At 43.3% G+C, this 18,635-nt stretch overlaps 1 protein-coding gene across 2 annotated transcripts; it reads left to right on the plus strand.

Moving 5' to 3' along the window:
• Window positions 1–127: 127 nt before the first annotated feature.
• On the plus strand, window positions 128–18,222 carry LOC129851527 (cGMP-dependent protein kinase 2-like). 2 transcript variants are annotated; one of them, XM_055918156.1, is made up of 19 exons: window positions 128–355; window positions 1,693–2,257; window positions 3,776–3,942; window positions 4,023–4,136; window positions 4,556–4,661; window positions 5,884–5,947; window positions 6,035–6,112; window positions 6,284–6,378; window positions 6,761–6,829; window positions 6,921–7,019; window positions 7,198–7,348; window positions 7,480–7,616; window positions 12,050–12,139; window positions 12,612–12,753; window positions 13,758–13,921; window positions 14,306–14,428; window positions 16,511–16,573; window positions 17,483–17,549; window positions 17,672–18,222. In XM_055918156.1, the coding sequence occupies exons 2-19, from the start codon at window positions 1,761–1,763 to the stop codon at window positions 17,765–17,767; spliced, it is 2,322 nt and encodes a 773-aa protein (XP_055774131.1). In that variant the 5' UTR covers window positions 128–355; window positions 1,693–1,760; the 3' UTR covers window positions 17,768–18,222. The 2 variants fall into 2 exon arrangements, with proteins under 2 accessions (XP_055774131.1, XP_055774135.1); XM_055918160.1 differs by having other exon boundaries at window positions 1,696–2,257.
• Window positions 18,223–18,635: the final 413 nt, after the last annotated feature.

Below are 18,635 nucleotides of genomic sequence, written 5' to 3' on the forward strand. Positions count from 1 at the left end.
TGTAAACGTATAATATACTAATATAATAATATAACGCAAGGTGTGAATATGGCCAGTATTCAACTCCGTTTCTACATTGATTAACACCATGCGACCACCAGGGGTAGCCACCAGAGGTAGCCTTGATTTTTCTTGCCGTCATTGGACGGAGTAAGAGTACCATTATTTCCACATAAGTACTCACATTAACGACAACACGCTTCTGAGGAGGATGTCACAGATCACAGTCCATTCAAGGGAGATGACCGTCTTTGTTTTTTTTCGCAAGTGTTTGAACATCTGGAGAGGCTCGTTCATTGCATTTATGAAATACTGCATTACATTTTGAGAAACCAGGAACGTACTCGACGATATTGTAAGTACTATAGCTACGACTTAGGCTATTGTTGTGACATATTGCAGGCTAGTGCAATTTCATTTAGGCTATGATAGGACAAGTTCTGATGTGTGGCTGTGTGAACTTGTGATTTCTAAAATCTATTCAAGATTATCTGTTCACATCTAGATCACAAAATAGATCACATCTATTTTAACATAAAGGGACGCCCCCCCCCCCCCCCCCCCCCCCACACACACACACACAAAAGTCTTATTTGTATACACTCAGTCAGGGTCTCAACTTACTGTTTAGAGTTAGAATAGTAGAATACACAAGGTGCAAGTTCAAAATTTTGTCATTTGTGCATCAGGAATTTTTATCTTGTTCTGTCAGTCACTGACAGTCACTCAATTAGCTATGTCAGCTAACAATTTTTAGATTGGTAAGGAAGTTTAGCCAGCTATCTAAACTTGTAGTAATCATGGCCGAATACCGACCAGGCATCCAGGGCACGTGCCCAGGGTCCCTGACCTCCAAGGGGCCCCCATTGATTTTGTTAGTCACTCTCACTCAGACATCATTAACATGGCATAAGTCATGGCAAAAGGTGTAGAATTACAGGAAATTAGCTGTAAAACAGAAATGTTTTTCCTCTGCCCATGGCAGAATTTGTAGAATTGAATGAAATGTGTTATAAAATTGCGAAATGTTCTCTCCACAAAACTCAGTTGGGGTCTCAACTTACTGTTAAGAGTTAGAATAGGTCTCCCGAGTGGCGCAGCGGCTTCCGGGTTAGGGGAGGGTTTGGCTGGGGGGGCTTTACTTGGCTCATTGCGCTCTAGCGACTCCTCTGGCAGGCCGGGCGCCTGCAGGCTGACTTTGGTCATCAGTTGAACGGTGTTTCCTCCGACACATTGATGCAGCTGGCATCCGGGTTAAGCGGGCGGGTGTTAAGAGGCGTGGTTTGGCGGGTCATGTTTCGGAGGACGCATGACACGACCTTCTCCTCTCCCGAGCCCGTTGGGAAGTTGCAGCGATGAAACAAGATCGAAATTGGATATCACAAAATTGGGGAGAAAAATAAATAGTTAGAATAGTAGAATACACAAGGTGCAAGTTTGAAATTTGTGCATCAGCAATTTGTCTCTTGTTATGTCAGTCACTGACAGTCACTCAATTATCCATGTCAATTATCCATGTTCACTCAATTATCCTACAAGTTAACAATTGTTTAGATTGGTAAATTAGTCTAGCTAGCTATCTAAACTTGTAGTAATCATGGCCGCCATTGATTTTGTTAGCTACCAAATCTCGATTAGAGCCCCAAAAAGGACAGAGCCGGCCGTAACATAAAGCATAACATTCTTCTCAAGGAGAAAGGAGACTTTTCACCAGACGGAGACCTATCAGTGACAAGACGAGGGTGACCAAGAGCTTTCCTATGGTGGCCAGCCAACAGCTGGCCATGGGCAACGGTTCAATCAAAGCCCCACGGCCAGAGGACAGATGCCTGGCCTCCAGCCTCAAGGTGGAGCCTCAGGGCAGCCCAGTGTGGGACACGGAGCCCCTGAGGCTCAGGATAGCCCACCTGGAAGTGGAGCTGGCCCAGAGGGACCAGGAGTTTAAAGCCCAGGAGCTGCAGCTGCAAAGCCTGCAGAGAGAGCTGGAGGCTAAAGTCTCCCAGATAGAAAAGCTCCAGGATGCCATCGGCTACAACAGCCTGGGCCGCTCCGCTCCGGCTCCCAACTACCCCAGCCACCGCATGCTCAGTGTCATCAACCAGGGTCCCACCCGCTTCCACAGGGTGGCCGTGGAGGTCCACTGCAGGCTCAAGGCCAAGGAGGGCGTGTCGGCTGAGCCCACCTCAGGGCACTTCTGCGGGGGTTTCAGAGCCCAACATGTGTCCATAGAGAGGGCCCGTGTCCGCAAGGACTCCAGGTGGGTGTCAGACATCAACAGTACCACACAATGCTGTTGAGGATATTGGAAGGGATAATAACTCTAGAAACATTTCCATGTAATGGAGGACAGCCCAGACTGACTGTCCTCTATTGTACTTGTTCCTATTGTCTCATTCTACCACATTTAATTACATTCTAACCTATTTCCCAATAGGCTAGAAGCAATCAGCCGGGTCTGTGATGATAAAGCCTGCCTTTAATCATTATTTGTTCTCACTGAGTCCGGTGTCTGGTATAGGCTACATGCACATAAAAAAATAACTATGCCGGGATTCAATCTGATCTTGCGTCAAATACAACAGGCGTAGACCTTACCGTGAAACACTTACTTACAAGCCCTTAACCAACAACGCAGTTTAAGAAAATATTTCCTAAATAAACTAAAGTAAAAAAATAAAATAACAATAACGAGGCTATATACAGGGGGTACCGGTACCAAGTCAATGTGCGGGAGGACAGGTTAGTCGAGGTAATATGTACATGTAGGTAGGGGTATCTTGCTTGGGCCGCAATGCACGTTTTAAAGTCAATGTTCCCGTGTTCACGGAGACCACGTTCACAGGAAGAGGTGCATATGTCGGTTTAATTGTAAATGACCTTTTAAACGGCGCATTGTCCAAATCTGTGTTCTGATTGATTCTCGGCCCAAGTGTTCTCAGGAAAACTGTCTGACTCTCTTGAAAGAACAACAGCTCTGGCCAAGCCTTTGTAGTGTCTGCCACTCCAAGGAGATTCGAAATCCTGTATTAGCATTGGGGATAATTGGAAGGCACACAGGGAAACAAAGGCGTTGAGCATCAACATGCAATATGTATGGACTGGATAATTATGGCTTCAATTAAGCAGACCTCGGTTGCCTGCCTCATACTCTCCTGCTTTAGTTCATTCACCAGGTCGATATTAGGTTAATGGACTGGCCCTCGGCTGTCTGATGTGATAACATAGGCCTTGTAGTTAAGAGGGATACAGGGGGGAAACTGACAGCACTAACGGTACTACATCAACAGTTTTGTCTTTTATGTGGCTGGTTTAGAGACGAGTGACAACATAGTGCTTTGTCCATCTGTGAAAACATGAATGCTGTAGTATAGATACAGTAGTAACGGCGTCGTTGAAAGTCTCTCGTGACTAAGCGTTTACTCATGGTCGCGCAAACTCAACCACCAGTTAGCAGCCCCTACTGTATGTAGGGCTTAGTGGGCTGTTTAAGGTGAAATAATTTCGACTTTTGGTGTGCTATCCTAGTACTTTACTGCAATACATTGAATCCTTTTGTTCAGAAAAGTTATCCAGAGACAATAAAACCCACATTATTCAAAATAATCTGCCCATTTGTGCTCCAAGTACCAATTTACTTGACTTGCTGTCAAAGTCAAAACTGATCTTTGACTTCCAACTAAAACGCTGGATGAATATTGATATGGAGGTGAAACAAGCCTTTGACCTCTAAAAGTAGTGTGTCTGTGCCTCTTATCTGTGCTCCTCCTGCTCCTAGCACCAAGAAGCTAATCAATGACGCCATCATGAACAATGACTTCCTGAAGAAGCTGGATCCGCAGCACCTGAGGGAGATGGTGGACTGCATGTATGAGAGGATCTACACTGATGGCCAACTGGTCATCCACGAGGGAGAACCAGGGAACTACCTCTATGTGCTGGCAGGTCATATTGACTTTATTATCTTCTCACACAGAATATCTTTGGCTGTTTGTCTATACTCAGGCTAGGTTTTGTCCCTTCAGATGGCCTGCTAAAGGTCACGCAGAATGGCAAATTGCTTGGAGAGATGCGTCCCAGGACTGCCTTTGGAGAGTTGGCTATATTGTACAACTGTAAGAGAACTGCTACAGTGAAAGGTGAGTTTAACTAGTAGAGTCTCTAGAATGAGAGGATTTCCCCTTTGAGATACAATACTTTCCCACCCACATCGTAAACAAAGTGTTCATACTCAAGTGCAACAAACCACGCATGTGACATACATGATTACCAATGTACGACAGAGCAGCATGGCGGCACATGATTTTATGAGAAGTCACCAAGGGACTATTAAATCGTCATTAGAATGTGCAAAACCATATTTCACACAGGTGCTTTCTCGAATCTTGCATGGAATAGTACTGTAGGAAGCACACACCTTCTTCACATATTGAAAGTATGTTCATGCAATGTTCACGCAATGTTTTGCCAACTCACATAACGCTCTAAGGATACCTGGCCCTGTGAATGTCTGATGTTGTGTGGCGTGTTGACCGGACTTGTGATTTCCAATGGCCAGCTGTATCCCAGGCTCATATCTGGGCTCTGGACCGTCAGACCTTCCAGAGTATTATGATGAAGTCTACACAGGCCACACAAGAAGAGTACTTCAGCTTCCTACGCAGGTACAGCTCGAGGCTTGGTCCTCAACCCTGAAGCAGGCATTGATGTCTAAGGGAGATGTGCATGAAAGTTTGAGATGCGAACGCATGTACAGTACACTGACGAAGCCAAACATTAGGAACACCTAATGTTTGGCAAATAGAAATCCAATATGGATGGTGTTACTGTAAGAGATAGATGGGTTGAATGGAGCTGAAGGTTGGGAATAATAACAGCTAATAACAGCTAAGATAACTGATATAAAACATAGTGTCCGTAAAACGTATATAGGTTCAGAACTTTTGTGAAATAAATAAATGGTTGAGGTTAGAGGAAGGACAGGAGAAAAAACAAACAAAATATTCATGTAAAATAGACTGTGCCCGTATATTGTATATAGTATGTATAAGCTGGAAGTAGAAGCCTGAGTGTTGTTGTTCATTAGTTTACTCCAATTAGCAGAGAAGTGGTAGGGTTAAAAAGTAATAAAGGAAAATATATTTAAATAAAGATGTGTATATATATGTATATGTATGTATTTATGTGTGTATGTATGTATGTATGTATGTGTATGTATGTATATGTATATAAATAAATGCAAAAACATATATATGGGGGATTGGAAGTGATGCAGACAATTACATTAATGGAATTGATCTGCAATATTAAAGCTGATCTACCCCTAAAATTTGGGGAAATGAACATTTTACATTAGGAACACCTTCCTTATGTTGTGTTGCAATATATGGAATGGCATCAAACCATGTGTTTGATGTATTTGATTCCATTCCATCATTCCGCTCCAGCCATTACCACGAGCCCGTCCTCCCCAATTAAGGTGCCAGCAACCTCCTGTGCTACTACAATACCCCGTTCAAAGGCACTTGAACGGGGTATTGTACTGTCTTGCACTGTCTTGCCTGTTCACCCTCTGAATGGCACACACACACAATCCATGTATCAATTGTCTAAAGGCTTAAATATCCTTATTTACGCTGCCTCCCCCCTTCATCTACGCTGATTGAAGTGGATTTATCAAGTGACATCAGTAAGGGATCACAGCTTTCACCTGGTCAGTCTATGTCATGGAAAGAGCAGGTGTTCTTAATGTTTTGTATACTCAGTGTCTACTATTAAGTTAGGTTATCTTTGAAGTAGTTGGCAATATGTTGCATTGCTAAATCCACATTTTTTTGCAAGCATTTTTCCCCCCAATAACTATCTCTGTGTCCTTATCTTTTACAGTGTATCTCTGCTGAGAGACCTGCCAGGAGAGAAGCTTTCTAAAATCGTTGACTGTCTGGAAATTGTGAGCCTTTGACTTTGTTTCTAATCAGACTTTTTTTTATAACAGGTGATTTGGGAAGATTGGTTGATTATTTTGTTTCATGCCTAGGACTATTTTGACAAAGGAGAGTATATCATTCGGGAGGGCGAAGAAGGGAACACTTTCTTCATTATAGCTAGAGGAGAGGTAAGACACGAATGACACATGGTTCATGTTTGTAGCTAAAAAGAGTCACTTTCGTATCTGGCTTTATCCGACCGTGATAGATCATGCAATCTTGATTGGAGAAAACGTAGTCTGCCATTTTGGATCGAGGGCAAAAGAGATAGCCCTTAACAGGCTGTGGTTTCTGGCCAGGTGTGTGTCACCCAGACCACAGAGGGATGTACTGAGCCGCGGGAGATAAAGACGCTGGGTGTGGGCGACTACTTTGGAGAAAAAGCCCTCATAAGGTAAGAGCTGTCACTGATCGCTTTGACCGACTCAAAATGTTAAATGGGCAAAAGCACCCTGGCCTGGTTTGTCTTGCACCGAGGCAAGTTTCAAACACACTTGTAACACACCGTCGGTTCCCTCGTTCTCCCATGTTAATATACGTTTGTCCACTTTCTATCAATTGTCATTGCTAGCCCCCTGACTGACAATCCACACATTTTACCAACGTGGTTTCAATCAAATCCTTTCACAATATTGTAGAGTAGTGGGCCTTGGAATGTCTGTCTGTCTGACAAAGATATGCATTACCCGGCGGCTATTGCATGATCCTGTGGTGAATTTCCATTGGATTCAATTGTGTGTAGCTCCTGCTGAATCCGACTGTCTGTTTCTTTCCAGTGAGGATGTGCGTTCAGCAAACATCATCTCTACTGAGAATGACACACAGTGCTTGGTGGTGGACAGAGAGTGAGTGCGTTCACTGCACACACACTCACACTCACACTCGCACACACACACACTGAAAGGAAACAGCAGTGTGTTTATGCTACCTCTCCAGCAACTTCAACCAGATGGTGGGCACTTATGAGGAACTGCAGGCGTACCTGAAGGAATATGTCGAAGAGCTCTCCCGATGTGACGAGAGGAGAAATGCACTGTAAGTAGTTCCACAAAATTACTGTTTCCACATAACTCAAATAACAAATGGCAGTTACATTGACAAATAGCCAACCACCCCAGATATTTTAGGGCCCCACTGTGGGCAGAAACAGAGGTTTAGGAGTTGAACCCAAATGGTTCCCCCTTCCTCCCTCCCTCCTTCCCTCTTTCCACAGGCCCCGTACCCCCGTTATCGACTCGTCCCCAGAGGCCCAGGAAGTGCATCGGCTCAGGGAGAGGATTGCTGTCCTCCCCACCCATGACCCCTTCCAGGACCTGGAGATCATAGCCACACTGGGCATGGGTGGGTTCGGCCGAGTAGAGCTGGTGAGTGGCTTGACGTCTGGGTCACACCACACCATAAAGCCACGGCAAAAACAACAGCATAGGGCATAGGCCTACAGTTGCTATAAAAACGATGTAACATCATGTCAATAATTGTTATGTTTATATTGCAGGTGAAACTGAGAGATGAAGATACCACATTTGCTCTGAAGTGTATTAAAAAGAAGCACATTTTGGACACGAGACAACAGGAGCACATCTACTCTGAGAGGAACATCCTTCAGCTGACTAAGTCACACTTCATAGTCAGGTCTGCGTCACGTGCTCACAATGCTCTCTGGTTGTCCTCACACAACACTGCCTATTGCAGAGTCCCCAAAGCAGTGTAAACATCCATAGCCTTTTATTCAGGCTTTTGTTCAAGCTTTGACAACTGCAATGTTTTCTTAGAGTACTTCACATGATCCATGTTTATATCAGTGTAAAAGAGTTCCAATATGAATGGAACATGGCTGCTGTCACCTGGACCATGTGACAATCAGGTTCAATCTAAAGAGCAAGGACCACTACTCTGTCACTGTAAGGTCTACACCTGTTGTACTCGGCGCACGTGACAAATAAACTTTTATTTGAAGAGGGAGACAAGACATATTGATGTTTGCAAGGCCTCCCATGTGGAAAATCATATCCAGTGGGGTCTGAAATGATTGACACCATTGATAAAGATGAGCAATAATGACTGCATAAAAGAAATAATTAAAATACTTAGCTATATTGTATGCTCAAATGCTAACTTCCGCTGTTATTGGTAATGGTGAGAGGTTAGCATGTCTTGGGGGTATGAAATGTTGAGCATACAATATAGCTCAGTCTTTAAATGATTTATTTCATACTGGCATCTTTTATCAAGGGTGTCAATTTCAGGCCCCACTGTAGATGTTGTACTCTATTTCCAAGCATTTGCTTTTTGAGGATCGTGTATGGTTTCATAAACAACGTATGGATATACAACATCATAGGTAGGTTCATTTCTGCAAAGTGGGACCTCGTGTATCCGCTGAATGCATAAACAAACCGTTAAGTGAAGGGCAAATTCATTGTTCAGATCGATGAGACAGAGGAGAGAGTGTTTGTATTCACAATGGAGATTAATACAGCATGCATTGTATCCATCTAGTCCATGAGTAACGCATGTTTAGAGCGGTTTCAAACAAAAGTCAAACTTGAAATATAAATGAGGCAAATGCTGCCTAGACCAGTCTTACTTTCACATACTTTTGATAGTTTTAAAATTCATGAAACAAATACTGTGATCTAGTATAACTAGGTTTCCATCCAATTGGCGACAGATTTTCATGCCAATATTCAAAAAATCTGCATAAAACAATATGCCCATTTTCACACCAGAGATGTGTTTCCATCAAACTGACTTTATTGCGGATAAAAGGCTGTGCTTGATAACATAGTGCGCATAAAAATAACTTTTTGCCCATTTTAATTCCAATGTACCGAATGAAAAGTTAAATGGGTTTCAATTGCATTTTTCAACTCGACTGATGGTTTGTCACAAAAAACGTTACGTAAAATCGCAAATGTGCCCACTTTGGTCTTGACACGTGCACTATAGCCAACAGCTCACAGATACAGTGTGGGTAGGGCTAACTATACATGGTGAGATTATTATGGATAATTTTTATTTGTCAAAGGGCAGCCAAACATCGATCATCATGTCACCAGAATAAGACCCTCGGAATGTATTGGAAAGGAGCATCAAGCTCACTTTCACCACCCTGTGAAGTTCACATTAATGGATTTAATCTGTAGCCTAATAAACTGCATGCTTTCACGAGTAGTAGTGGGAGAACCACACAACATACAGTACCTGTCAAAGGTTTGGACACCTACTCATTCAAGGGTTTTTCTTTATTTTTACTATTTTCTACATTGTAGTATAATAGTGAAGACATCAAAACTATGAAATAAAAAATGGAATCACAACCAAAAAAGTGTTAAACAAATGTTTTATATTTGAGATTCTTCAAACCCTTTGCCTTATTGACAGCTTTGCACACTCTTGGGATTCTCTCAACCAGCTTCATGAGGAATGCTTTTCCAATGGTCTTGAAGGAGTTCCCACATATACTGAGCACTTGTTGGCTGCTTTTCCTTCACTCTGCGGTCCAATTCATCCCAAACCATCTCAATTGGGTTGAGGTCAGGTGATTGTGGAGGCCCGGTCATCTGATGTAGCACTCAAATAGCCCTTACACAGCCTGAAGGTGCGTTTTGGGTCATTGTCCTGTTGAAAACAAATGATAGTCCAACTAAGCGCAAACTAGATGGGATGGCGTATCGCTGCAGAATGCTGTGGTAGCCATGCTGGTTAAGTGGGCCTTGAATTCTAAATCAATCACAAAGAGTGAGCACCCCCACACCATCACACCACCTCCTCCATGCTTCACAGTGGGAACCATACATGAAGAGATCATCCGTTCACCTGCTCTGCATCTCGCAAAGACACTATGGTTGGAACCAAAAATCTCTAATTTGGACCGGTCTAATGTCCATTGCTCGTGTTTCTTGGCCCAAGCAAGTCTCTTCTTCTTCTTGGTGTCCTTTAGTAGTCGTTTCTTTGCAACAATTCGACCATGAAGTCCTGATTCACATAGTCTCCTCTGAACAGATGTTGAGATGTGTTTGTTACTTGAACTCTGTGAGGCATTTATTTGGGCTGCAATCTGAAGTGCAGTTAACTCTAATGAACTTATCCTCTGCAGCAGAGGTAACTCTGGGTCTTCCTTTCATGTGGCGGTCCTCATAAGAGCCAGTTTCATCATAGAGCTTGATGGTTTTTGCGACTGCACTTCAAGACACTTTCAAAGTTCTGGAAATTTTCCACATTGACTGACCTTCATGTCTTAAAGTAATGATGAACTGTTGTTTCTCTTTGCTTATTTGAGCTGTTCTTGCCATAATATGGACTTGGTCTTTTACCAAATAGGTCTATCTTCTGTATACCACCTCCGACCACCACAACTGGTTGGCTCAAACACATTAATAAAGAAAGAAATTCTACAAATTAACTTTTAACAAGGCACACCTGTTAATTGAAATGCATTCCAGGTGATTGGCTCATGAAGCTGGTTGAGAGAATGCAAAGAGTGTGTAAAGCTGTCATCAAGGCAAAGGGTGGCTACTTTGAAGAATCTGTTTGTAACGGCGATCCTCCTCCTCTCCATCTTCGGAAAAGGAGGAGTATTGAGGGAACCAAGGCGCAGCGAAGTTTGAACACATATTTATTAAACAAGACGAAAAAACGAACACGAACTACACTTGAAATGATAAAAAAATAACAAACGACGTAGACTGACCTAAACATGAGAACTTACATAGACACGAAGAACGCACGAATAGGAAACAGACTACATAAACCGAAACAGTCCCGTGTGGTACGAAATAACATACAGACACGGAAGACAATCACCCACAAACAAACAGTGAGAACACCCTACCTAAATATGACTCTTAATTAGAGGAGAACACAAAACACCTGCCTCTAATTAAGAGCCATACCAGGCAACCAAAACCAACATAGAAACAGATAACATAGACTGCCCACCCAAAACTAACGCCCTGACCAATTACACATACAAAAACAACATAAAACTGGTCAGGACCGTTACACTGTTTAACACTTTTTTGGTTACTACATGATTCCATGTGTGTTATTTCATAGCTTTGATGTCTTCACTATAGTAAAGAAAATAGTAAAAAATAAAGAAAAACCCTTGAATTAGTAGGTGTGCCCAAACTTTTGTCTGGTACTGTCTCGTCGCTTGACTCCAAATTTACTTCGATGTGATGGTTACTATATTTCCACATAAAGGCGTTTCCACCGCCATTTCTTGCATAATACATTTTACTGACCAAAAAGATCCCTCCATGTCGAACGAACAAATTGTCTGTCAGCATTTATAAAATCCCCAGTTTACATCAGGTCAGTCATGACATTTTTCATACATCAGGTAATTAATCCGCATGAAATGGAGGGATGGAAACCTGGCTAGTTTTAGACAAAGGGATGTTTATTATTTCCCAAGTGATTTAGTTCCATTGCCATGACTCCCATGACTTGAGAGTGAAAGGTCTCATTTCACTGAATATCCTATAAGACAAGTCAGCCCTCAGATTGACACGGGAAAAGGGACTGTGGAAGTGAAGGGTGTTGACCATGAAACAAGAAGTGGTTCATGAGAGGAAAGTTAGAACTTTTCCTATTAAGAGTGAGAGGCCCATCTCCACGTGTTCTATGGTCCAGTATGAGTTGCTAAGGAGTCCCTTTGGAGAATGTCGTTGTCCTTGGTCTCACCACGGAGTGTAGACTGAGGTTTGATTTATCCGCCCTGTGACATTCAAGGACAAAAGGTCTGGGCAAACACTGATTCCAGCTGCCACTCAAAGAGGAAAGTTCAGTTTGAATGCCATATCCATCTTCACACATCTCTCTCTTTTTCAAAATGCTCCTTTCTCTCACTCTGCTTTCCTAGTAACTGTTCTTTGGGGCTCAATTGACAAACAGATCCAAGGCAAACGAAAAGAAGTTTAACACCTGAAAGTACCTCATCCAAAGAAATATACTGCGGAGCAGAAGACCTCTGTCAAGCGGTCATGTCTTTAAGAAGCCCAGAACAGTAACATTGTTCAGATGGTCCTAAGTCCTCTAAATGTCACTTTGTGTTCCAGGTTGTTTCGGACATTCCGAGATGACAGGTATGTGTACTTGCTACTGGAAGTCTGCCTGGGTGGTGAGCTGTGGAGTGTACTACGAGACATGTGAGTGTAGGTTGTCTTACATCTGCTAAAACACCTCAAAAGCCTGTAATCAATAGAGCTCGCCAGCTTGTAGTCCTAAAAACAAAACATTTTAGGATTTACCTCTAGTTGGTACAGCCATTCCTATGGGCTAAATGAATGGGGAAAGAAACCTTTATGGGCGTTGTGTTTTTGAAAATGGCATAAATGCTTCAAAATACATCAAAGTTATGTTAGCTGATTTAAGATTATCTCATAGAACAAAATGTATAAGATGTCTTAAGCCTGTGTTTATCACAGACCTTATTTTCAACTTTTATTCCAAAACCCTTCAAAAACTCCATTAATTGTCCCATAGGCTTTGTCCAATGAAACATAGTGGAATTTGTGCCTAAAAAAAGATGCCATTACTATCGCTCTTATGATGCCATTTAAAAATAATCAGTACAAAATTCTAGTATGTGTCTTAATGTTGGCCTTGACTGTGAAACAGGAGTTTCTTTGAGGAGCAGACAGCCCGCTTCTGCATTGCCTGTGTCCTGGAAGCCTTTGACTACCTCCACGCCAGGGGAATCATCTACAGAGACCTGAAACCTGAGAACCTACTACTGGATGCAGAAGGCTATGTCAAAATGGTAATAGACCTTAATTTGATCACTGCTCATTTTCAGTTGTTTGTACATAGTCATACACTACATGACCAAAAGTATGTGGACACCTGCTCGTCGAACATCTCATTCCAAAATCAAGGACATTAATATTGAGTTGGTCCCCCCTTTGCTGCTATAACAGCCTTCACTCCTCTGGGAAGGCTTTCCACTAGATGTTGGAACATTGCAGCTGGGACTTGCTTCCATTCAGCCACGAGGTTTAGTGAGGTCAGGCACTGATGTTGGGCGATTTGGACTGGCTCGCAGTCGCTGTTCCAATTCATCCAAAAGGTGTTCGACGGGGTTGAGTTCAGGGTTCTGTGCAGCCTAGTCAAGTTCTTCCACACCGATCTCAATAAACCATTTCTGTATGGACCTTGCTTAGTGCACAGGGGCATTGTCATGCTGAAACAGGAAAGGGCCTTCCCCAAACTGTTGCTACAACGTTGGAAGCACAGAATCCTCTACAATATCATTGTACTGTATGCGGTAGGATTTCCCTTCACTGGAACTAAGGGACCTAGCCATAGACCATTATTCCTCCTCCACCAAACTTAACAGTTGGCACCATTCATTCGAGCAGGTAGCGTTCTCCTGGCATCCGCCAAACCCAAATTTGTCCATCGGACTGCCAGTTGGTGAAGCGTGATTCATCACTCCAGAGAAGGCGTTTCCACTGCTCCAGAGTCCAATAGTGGCGAGCTTTACACCACTCCAACCGACACTTGGCATTGTGAATGGTGGTCTTAGGCGTGTGTGCGGCTGCTCGGCCATGGAAAGCTTCCGATGAACTTCCCGATAACAGCACTTACAGTTGACCGGGGCATCTCTAGCAGGGCAGAAATGTGACAAACTGACTTGTTGGAAAGGTGGCATCCTATGACTGTGCCAAATTGAAAGTCTGTGAGCTCTTCAGTAAGGCCATTCTAGCCTTCTATAGCCAAAATCACTAGGGGTGTCCATGTTACAGTATCTGTCTGTTTCCTCAGGCTGACTTTGGTTTTGCTAAGAGGATAGGCCTGGGGAAGAAGACATGGACATTCTGTGGGACCCCAGAGTATGTGGCCCCAGAGGTCATCATGAACAAGGGACATGACTTTGGAGCTGACTGCTGGTCTCTAGGGATCCTCATCTTTGAGCTGCTGACTGGCAGGTGAGTCAGTAGGACAGTATGACATGTGGTCTGCCTTTGACAACAGTGCCCCAAAAGGGTGGAGTGTTGTGGACACTGAGTATGTGCTTGAATCTTGAATAAGGCTCTTCAGGCACTTCACTCTGTGAGGAACTATTAGACGTTAGGCCTCATTCCACAACCACGGTAACATATTTGACACTAGGATGTTGAGTGTATGAGGGTCTATCAGCCTACTTGAGATAGCTTGTTGGGCTGCATCAGACAATACAGTGTGTGTAAGTGTCCCAAGCATATCCACGATACCATTTAGCTAGAGCCTGTCATGTTCATCATGAGCAAGATCCCTCAATATCCCCTATTTGTTTTCTACCCGTTTTCTACCCTCCAACGCACCTCTTCCAGCCCACCATTTTCTGAAACTGACCCTATAAAGATCTACACCATGGTCCTCCACGGGATTGAAAAGGTTGACTTCCCCAAGAGGATCAGCAAGCGCCCCGATGACCTCATCAGGAGACTCTGCAAGTATGTGGCTGTGGCATCACTGACTGCTGCTGCAGTAATCCCATTAAGCGACAAATAAGAGGCTGTAGTTGAATTAAATGAACAGTGTGTCTGTCTGTCTACTTTGTTTGAAGTAAAGACAACACAAATAATGAAACTTTAGTTCCCCATAGGGCGGCGCACAATTGGCCCAGCGTCGTCCGGGTTTGGCCGGGTTAGGCCATCATTGTAAATAAGAATTTGTTCTGAACTGACTTGCCTAGTTAAATAAAATGTAAAAAAATAACTAATAATAATTGTGGTCATACGCACATCCTTAAAAACATAGGTGCTGGGCTAATAAAGTATAACCTATATGAAAAGAACAGAAAGGTCTACTGAAAGAGAGCGTATTTTACTGGTTTGTGAATCACTGACACCGCCCCCGGTTAAAGGGGAATAAAACAGCCCAAGAGTTAACACACAGGAACTTTATTTAAACACACGTATGTGGATGCACATGAGAATGAAAAGTGGGAAAGTTAGTAGAATGGCTGTGCAGTGGTACTGGAACACAAGAGATTGGTGGCACCTTAATTGGGGAGGACAGGCTCGTGGTAATGGCTGGACCGGAATTGGTTTCCATGTCTTCGAAGCCTTTATTTTAAGCCGTCCTCCCCACTGTGAATGGTAGTGGTTCTGAAACAGGATAAACAGAGGTAATGAATCCACTGTACACAATACTATAACTGATAGCACAAGTAGCGCAACAAGGTTATTAACAAGGGAAGGACTGTATGAAACTGTATATGCTACCTGCACATATGACAATACAGCTATACACAAAGGCAGGATACAGCCATAGTAACAACCAACTATTAAGTTCAGAGATATGAGTGAGTCCTGTTGTTGATGGGCAGAGACGTTGCCCTCTGCCACTGCTTGAGAGACACCGTGTGACCTGTATATTTAAGAGGATGGACAGATGTCCATCCCCCTAGTAACATCCCTAGCAACCTATCAGGGCACAAGTCACACAGGTCAGAGAGCGTTTGAGAGGCTGGTTTATGGTACCCCCTAGACTCTCAGGCTCCGGTCATGGGGGGTGGGGAGTGGAGTGTGCAGCTCAGGGTTGTGAGGTGCTAGTAACAGTCACCGGCAGGGAATTTGTAAACCCTACTCAATGTATTCTCCCAATTAGCACCTTAACACCAGTAAACCTGTATATATCCTCTGGATCTAAACGTTGTCGTGGTGGTAATTGGCAGCATATAAAGGATGTGTTTGTCAATTCAATCTGGCAGTCTGCTCAGATAGCAGAGCACTCTGTACTGAGAGTGCCAGAGTACTCAGAGTGCCAGAGAGAATAATAAGGGAATTTACCAACGCCCTTCACTTGTGGATATGACAGGTGACAGTAAACGTCTGCAAAAATATTTGATTAAATTGTTGCCAGCAGCACAGTTACATTCAATAACCCTCTAAATTACATGAAAACAGTCCAACTAGGTCTGCTAGGGCAGTAGAGTGTGTTCACTCATTTGTGTCTGGAAGTAGCTAGTAAGCTAGCCAACTTTAGCCAGTTAGCTTGGGTGCTTGACTACAGTTGTGAGTTCAGAACACTCAGATAAACCCTACTGTACTCTTCAGCCAGAGCGTCCAGTGTGGCGCTCTGAACGCTCAGAGAGTGAAATTCTCTGAACTTATGCACGGACAATCTGACAACGCTCTGAATTTACTAACAACCCAGAGTGCACTTTGACACACTTTCAGCTGACAAAACAATATGTTGATATTCGATTGGCCATAAATAGGCTACTGGATAAGGCTAGTGAGCACCACGTTTCAAATCCTTTGGCCAGCTCAGTGAGTCACACAGCAATTGGGCCTTTTAGTAATTGACTAGACAAAAACAATTGAATGTAATTGGTCCATGGGTGGCCTGCATTGACACTAATCACATATCAAACCAGACCAGGTCGGAATCAAATAGGCTGTGTCATATCTACTGTATCAACCTGCTTTCGTGTGTATAGGGTATTAGCTGCAATCATGTTGTCAGCATTCTGGTTGTCCAGATGGTTGTCAACAATAACAGGTACATATATATTGTCCTGCCTTTAGGCTCAACCCTGTGGATAGGCTTGGTAATAAGAAGAACGGAATCATCGACATTAAGAAACACAAGTAGGTCTACTTCTTTTTAATAAAGCATCATCAACACCAACTACACACCTAAACAGATCCTAGATCCTAGCCACCAATCAGCTATTGTTCTTTAACGTATTCAGCCGTTGATGGATTTCTGAACAAATGTGATATAAATCCAGCTCAGTTTGAACAACTTGCTCAGTGGTGCCTTCATAACCTGTCGGCTATGGATCATTCTCTCTCCATTCAGTCACCCAGAGACATTAGGATAATTATTTCAGAACCCATTGGTGTCATACCTCTCTGCATTGTGCAGACAAATGTGTGTTGAGCACCCCCCTCATCTCTTCAGTATCATGTCACAATAGGGAGTATTGCATAAAAAACAGCACTTTCACCTGGGAGTAATTAGCTGTGAGAATGGGGGGTGCATTTGTCTCCTTATTTAATCAGCAGAGCCTGAATAGACCGTAGGACTGGCAGAGCTGGCTTCCTCTCAACAGTCATCCGAGCACTAATGCTCGAAGCTGGAGGAACTCACTGAGCAAATCATAAAATCGTGACAGCCATTTTGACATCTGTTTGGTCATTAGAGAGATGTTCCTGTTCTGTGTAGGCGAGTGATGTTTGGTAGAAATGGTATGTAAACATTAGTGGCCCTATTAGCAGTTCAATATGACCTAAATCATTCTGTTGTTAGTGTTGCTGTGATTGCATACTCCTGTGCGTGTGTCTTCCTGCAGAATAAAACATTTTGTTCACTGCTTGAAACAGGGTCCTATAGGCTGGGGTCTGTCTTTGTGGGGTGATATGTGTGCATGTACGCAATATCTATACCAACTGTTCTGTATTGTATTGGGTCTGGTGGAGTGTGTGGGCACTGGGGGATGATGGGATCTGTAGTTCTGACAAAATTAATAGCTGACTTTTTGTGACGTCTTGCAGGTGGTTCCAGGGCTTCAACGGGGAGGGGCTGAGATGCCAGAAGCTAATATCCCCACTGAAGAGAGAAGTGAAGTGTTCTGATGCGTAGTACTCTATTCACACAATTATAGAGTACAGGTATATGACCGTAAAAATAGTTATTGGATGTGACTGTATCTGACTGGTGTTCTTTGATGTTCCTCTCCCCAGCTGAAGGGGCCGATGGACCACAGCCACTTTGACCTCTTTCCCCCAGAGCTGGAGGAGCCTCCAGATGAGCTGTCAGGCTGGGACAAGGACTTCTGAGGTGCCCCTTTGAGCCTCTACTCCGCACAGCCATGTCTCCAGACAGGTGGTGTCACTCTACTACCTGACGCTGGTGTTCCACTACTGCAGTGAGCTGTGCTATCTGACCTAAGACAATAGACACCACAGAAGCAGCCTCGACTGAATACTGTAATCCCATCTCTTCCCTGCGGTTGCCATACTTGCCATATATTTGACGTCATGAGTGCCTGGCTGTTGCTGCCTTGCAGACGAGAAGATCGCCTTTTTTTGGCTCTTGGCCGGAGGAACAGTGTGTGAAGTGTCCCTTGAAACTCTCATGAGACAGCAAGGACTTTCATCAAGTGATTGATTAACTTTGAGTGTCAAAAACCCTAATCTCATTCAAATTCTTTCCCTCAAACAGAAACCCTTGGGACAATGGAAGTAAATAAAAAAGCTTCTTGATTGTTACAATTAAAAACCAATGCATTTTGGCTTTTGGAATTCTTCAGGGTTTTTAACAAAAGCAAAGAAGTAATGAGGGTTTTATACAGTACATTTCAAAATGGCCTACTATGGACAAATCACTATAAGAAAACATACTGACCAATTGTCCTTGCCACATTACACACAATACATATTACAGTCACACATTATTTGGATAGTCCGGATCCGAATAGTCCATCTGTAGATGCTCTACAGATGGTCATATTATGAACAAACTATATGTTGATAAGCAACTGTTTGCTAAGGTTAGGGTAAGGGTTAAGTTTAGGGCTAGGGTTAGTAGATACCAGTGGCGGTAGGTGCCGTTTAAGATGAGAGAGGACTATTATTTTTTTTATGAGCATGGCCTTATTTCTATTACAGCATATTGGATGGCTGTCATTCATATTCCATTCACCCA

Source organism: Salvelinus fontinalis, chromosome 1 (assembly GCF_029448725.1).
Source record: "Salvelinus fontinalis isolate EN_2023a chromosome 1, ASM2944872v1, whole genome shotgun sequence".
Classification (NCBI taxonomy): domain Eukaryota; kingdom Metazoa; phylum Chordata; class Actinopteri; order Salmoniformes; family Salmonidae; genus Salvelinus; species Salvelinus fontinalis.

Bases quoted from the DNA above. Each gene is read 5' to 3' on its own strand.
- LOC129851527 (XM_055918156.1), top strand. From the start codon at position 1,761: ATGGTGGCCAGCCAACAGCTGGCCATGGGCAACGGTTCAATCAAAGCC. The intron at 6,830-6,920 runs GTGAGTGCGTTC...CTACCTCTCCAG, and splicing joins TGCTTGGTGGTGGACAGAGA to CAACTTCAACCAGATGGTGG. The intron at 12,754-13,757 runs GTAATAGACCTT...CTGTTTCCTCAG, and splicing joins CAGAAGGCTATGTCAAAATG to GCTGACTTTGGTTTTGCTAA.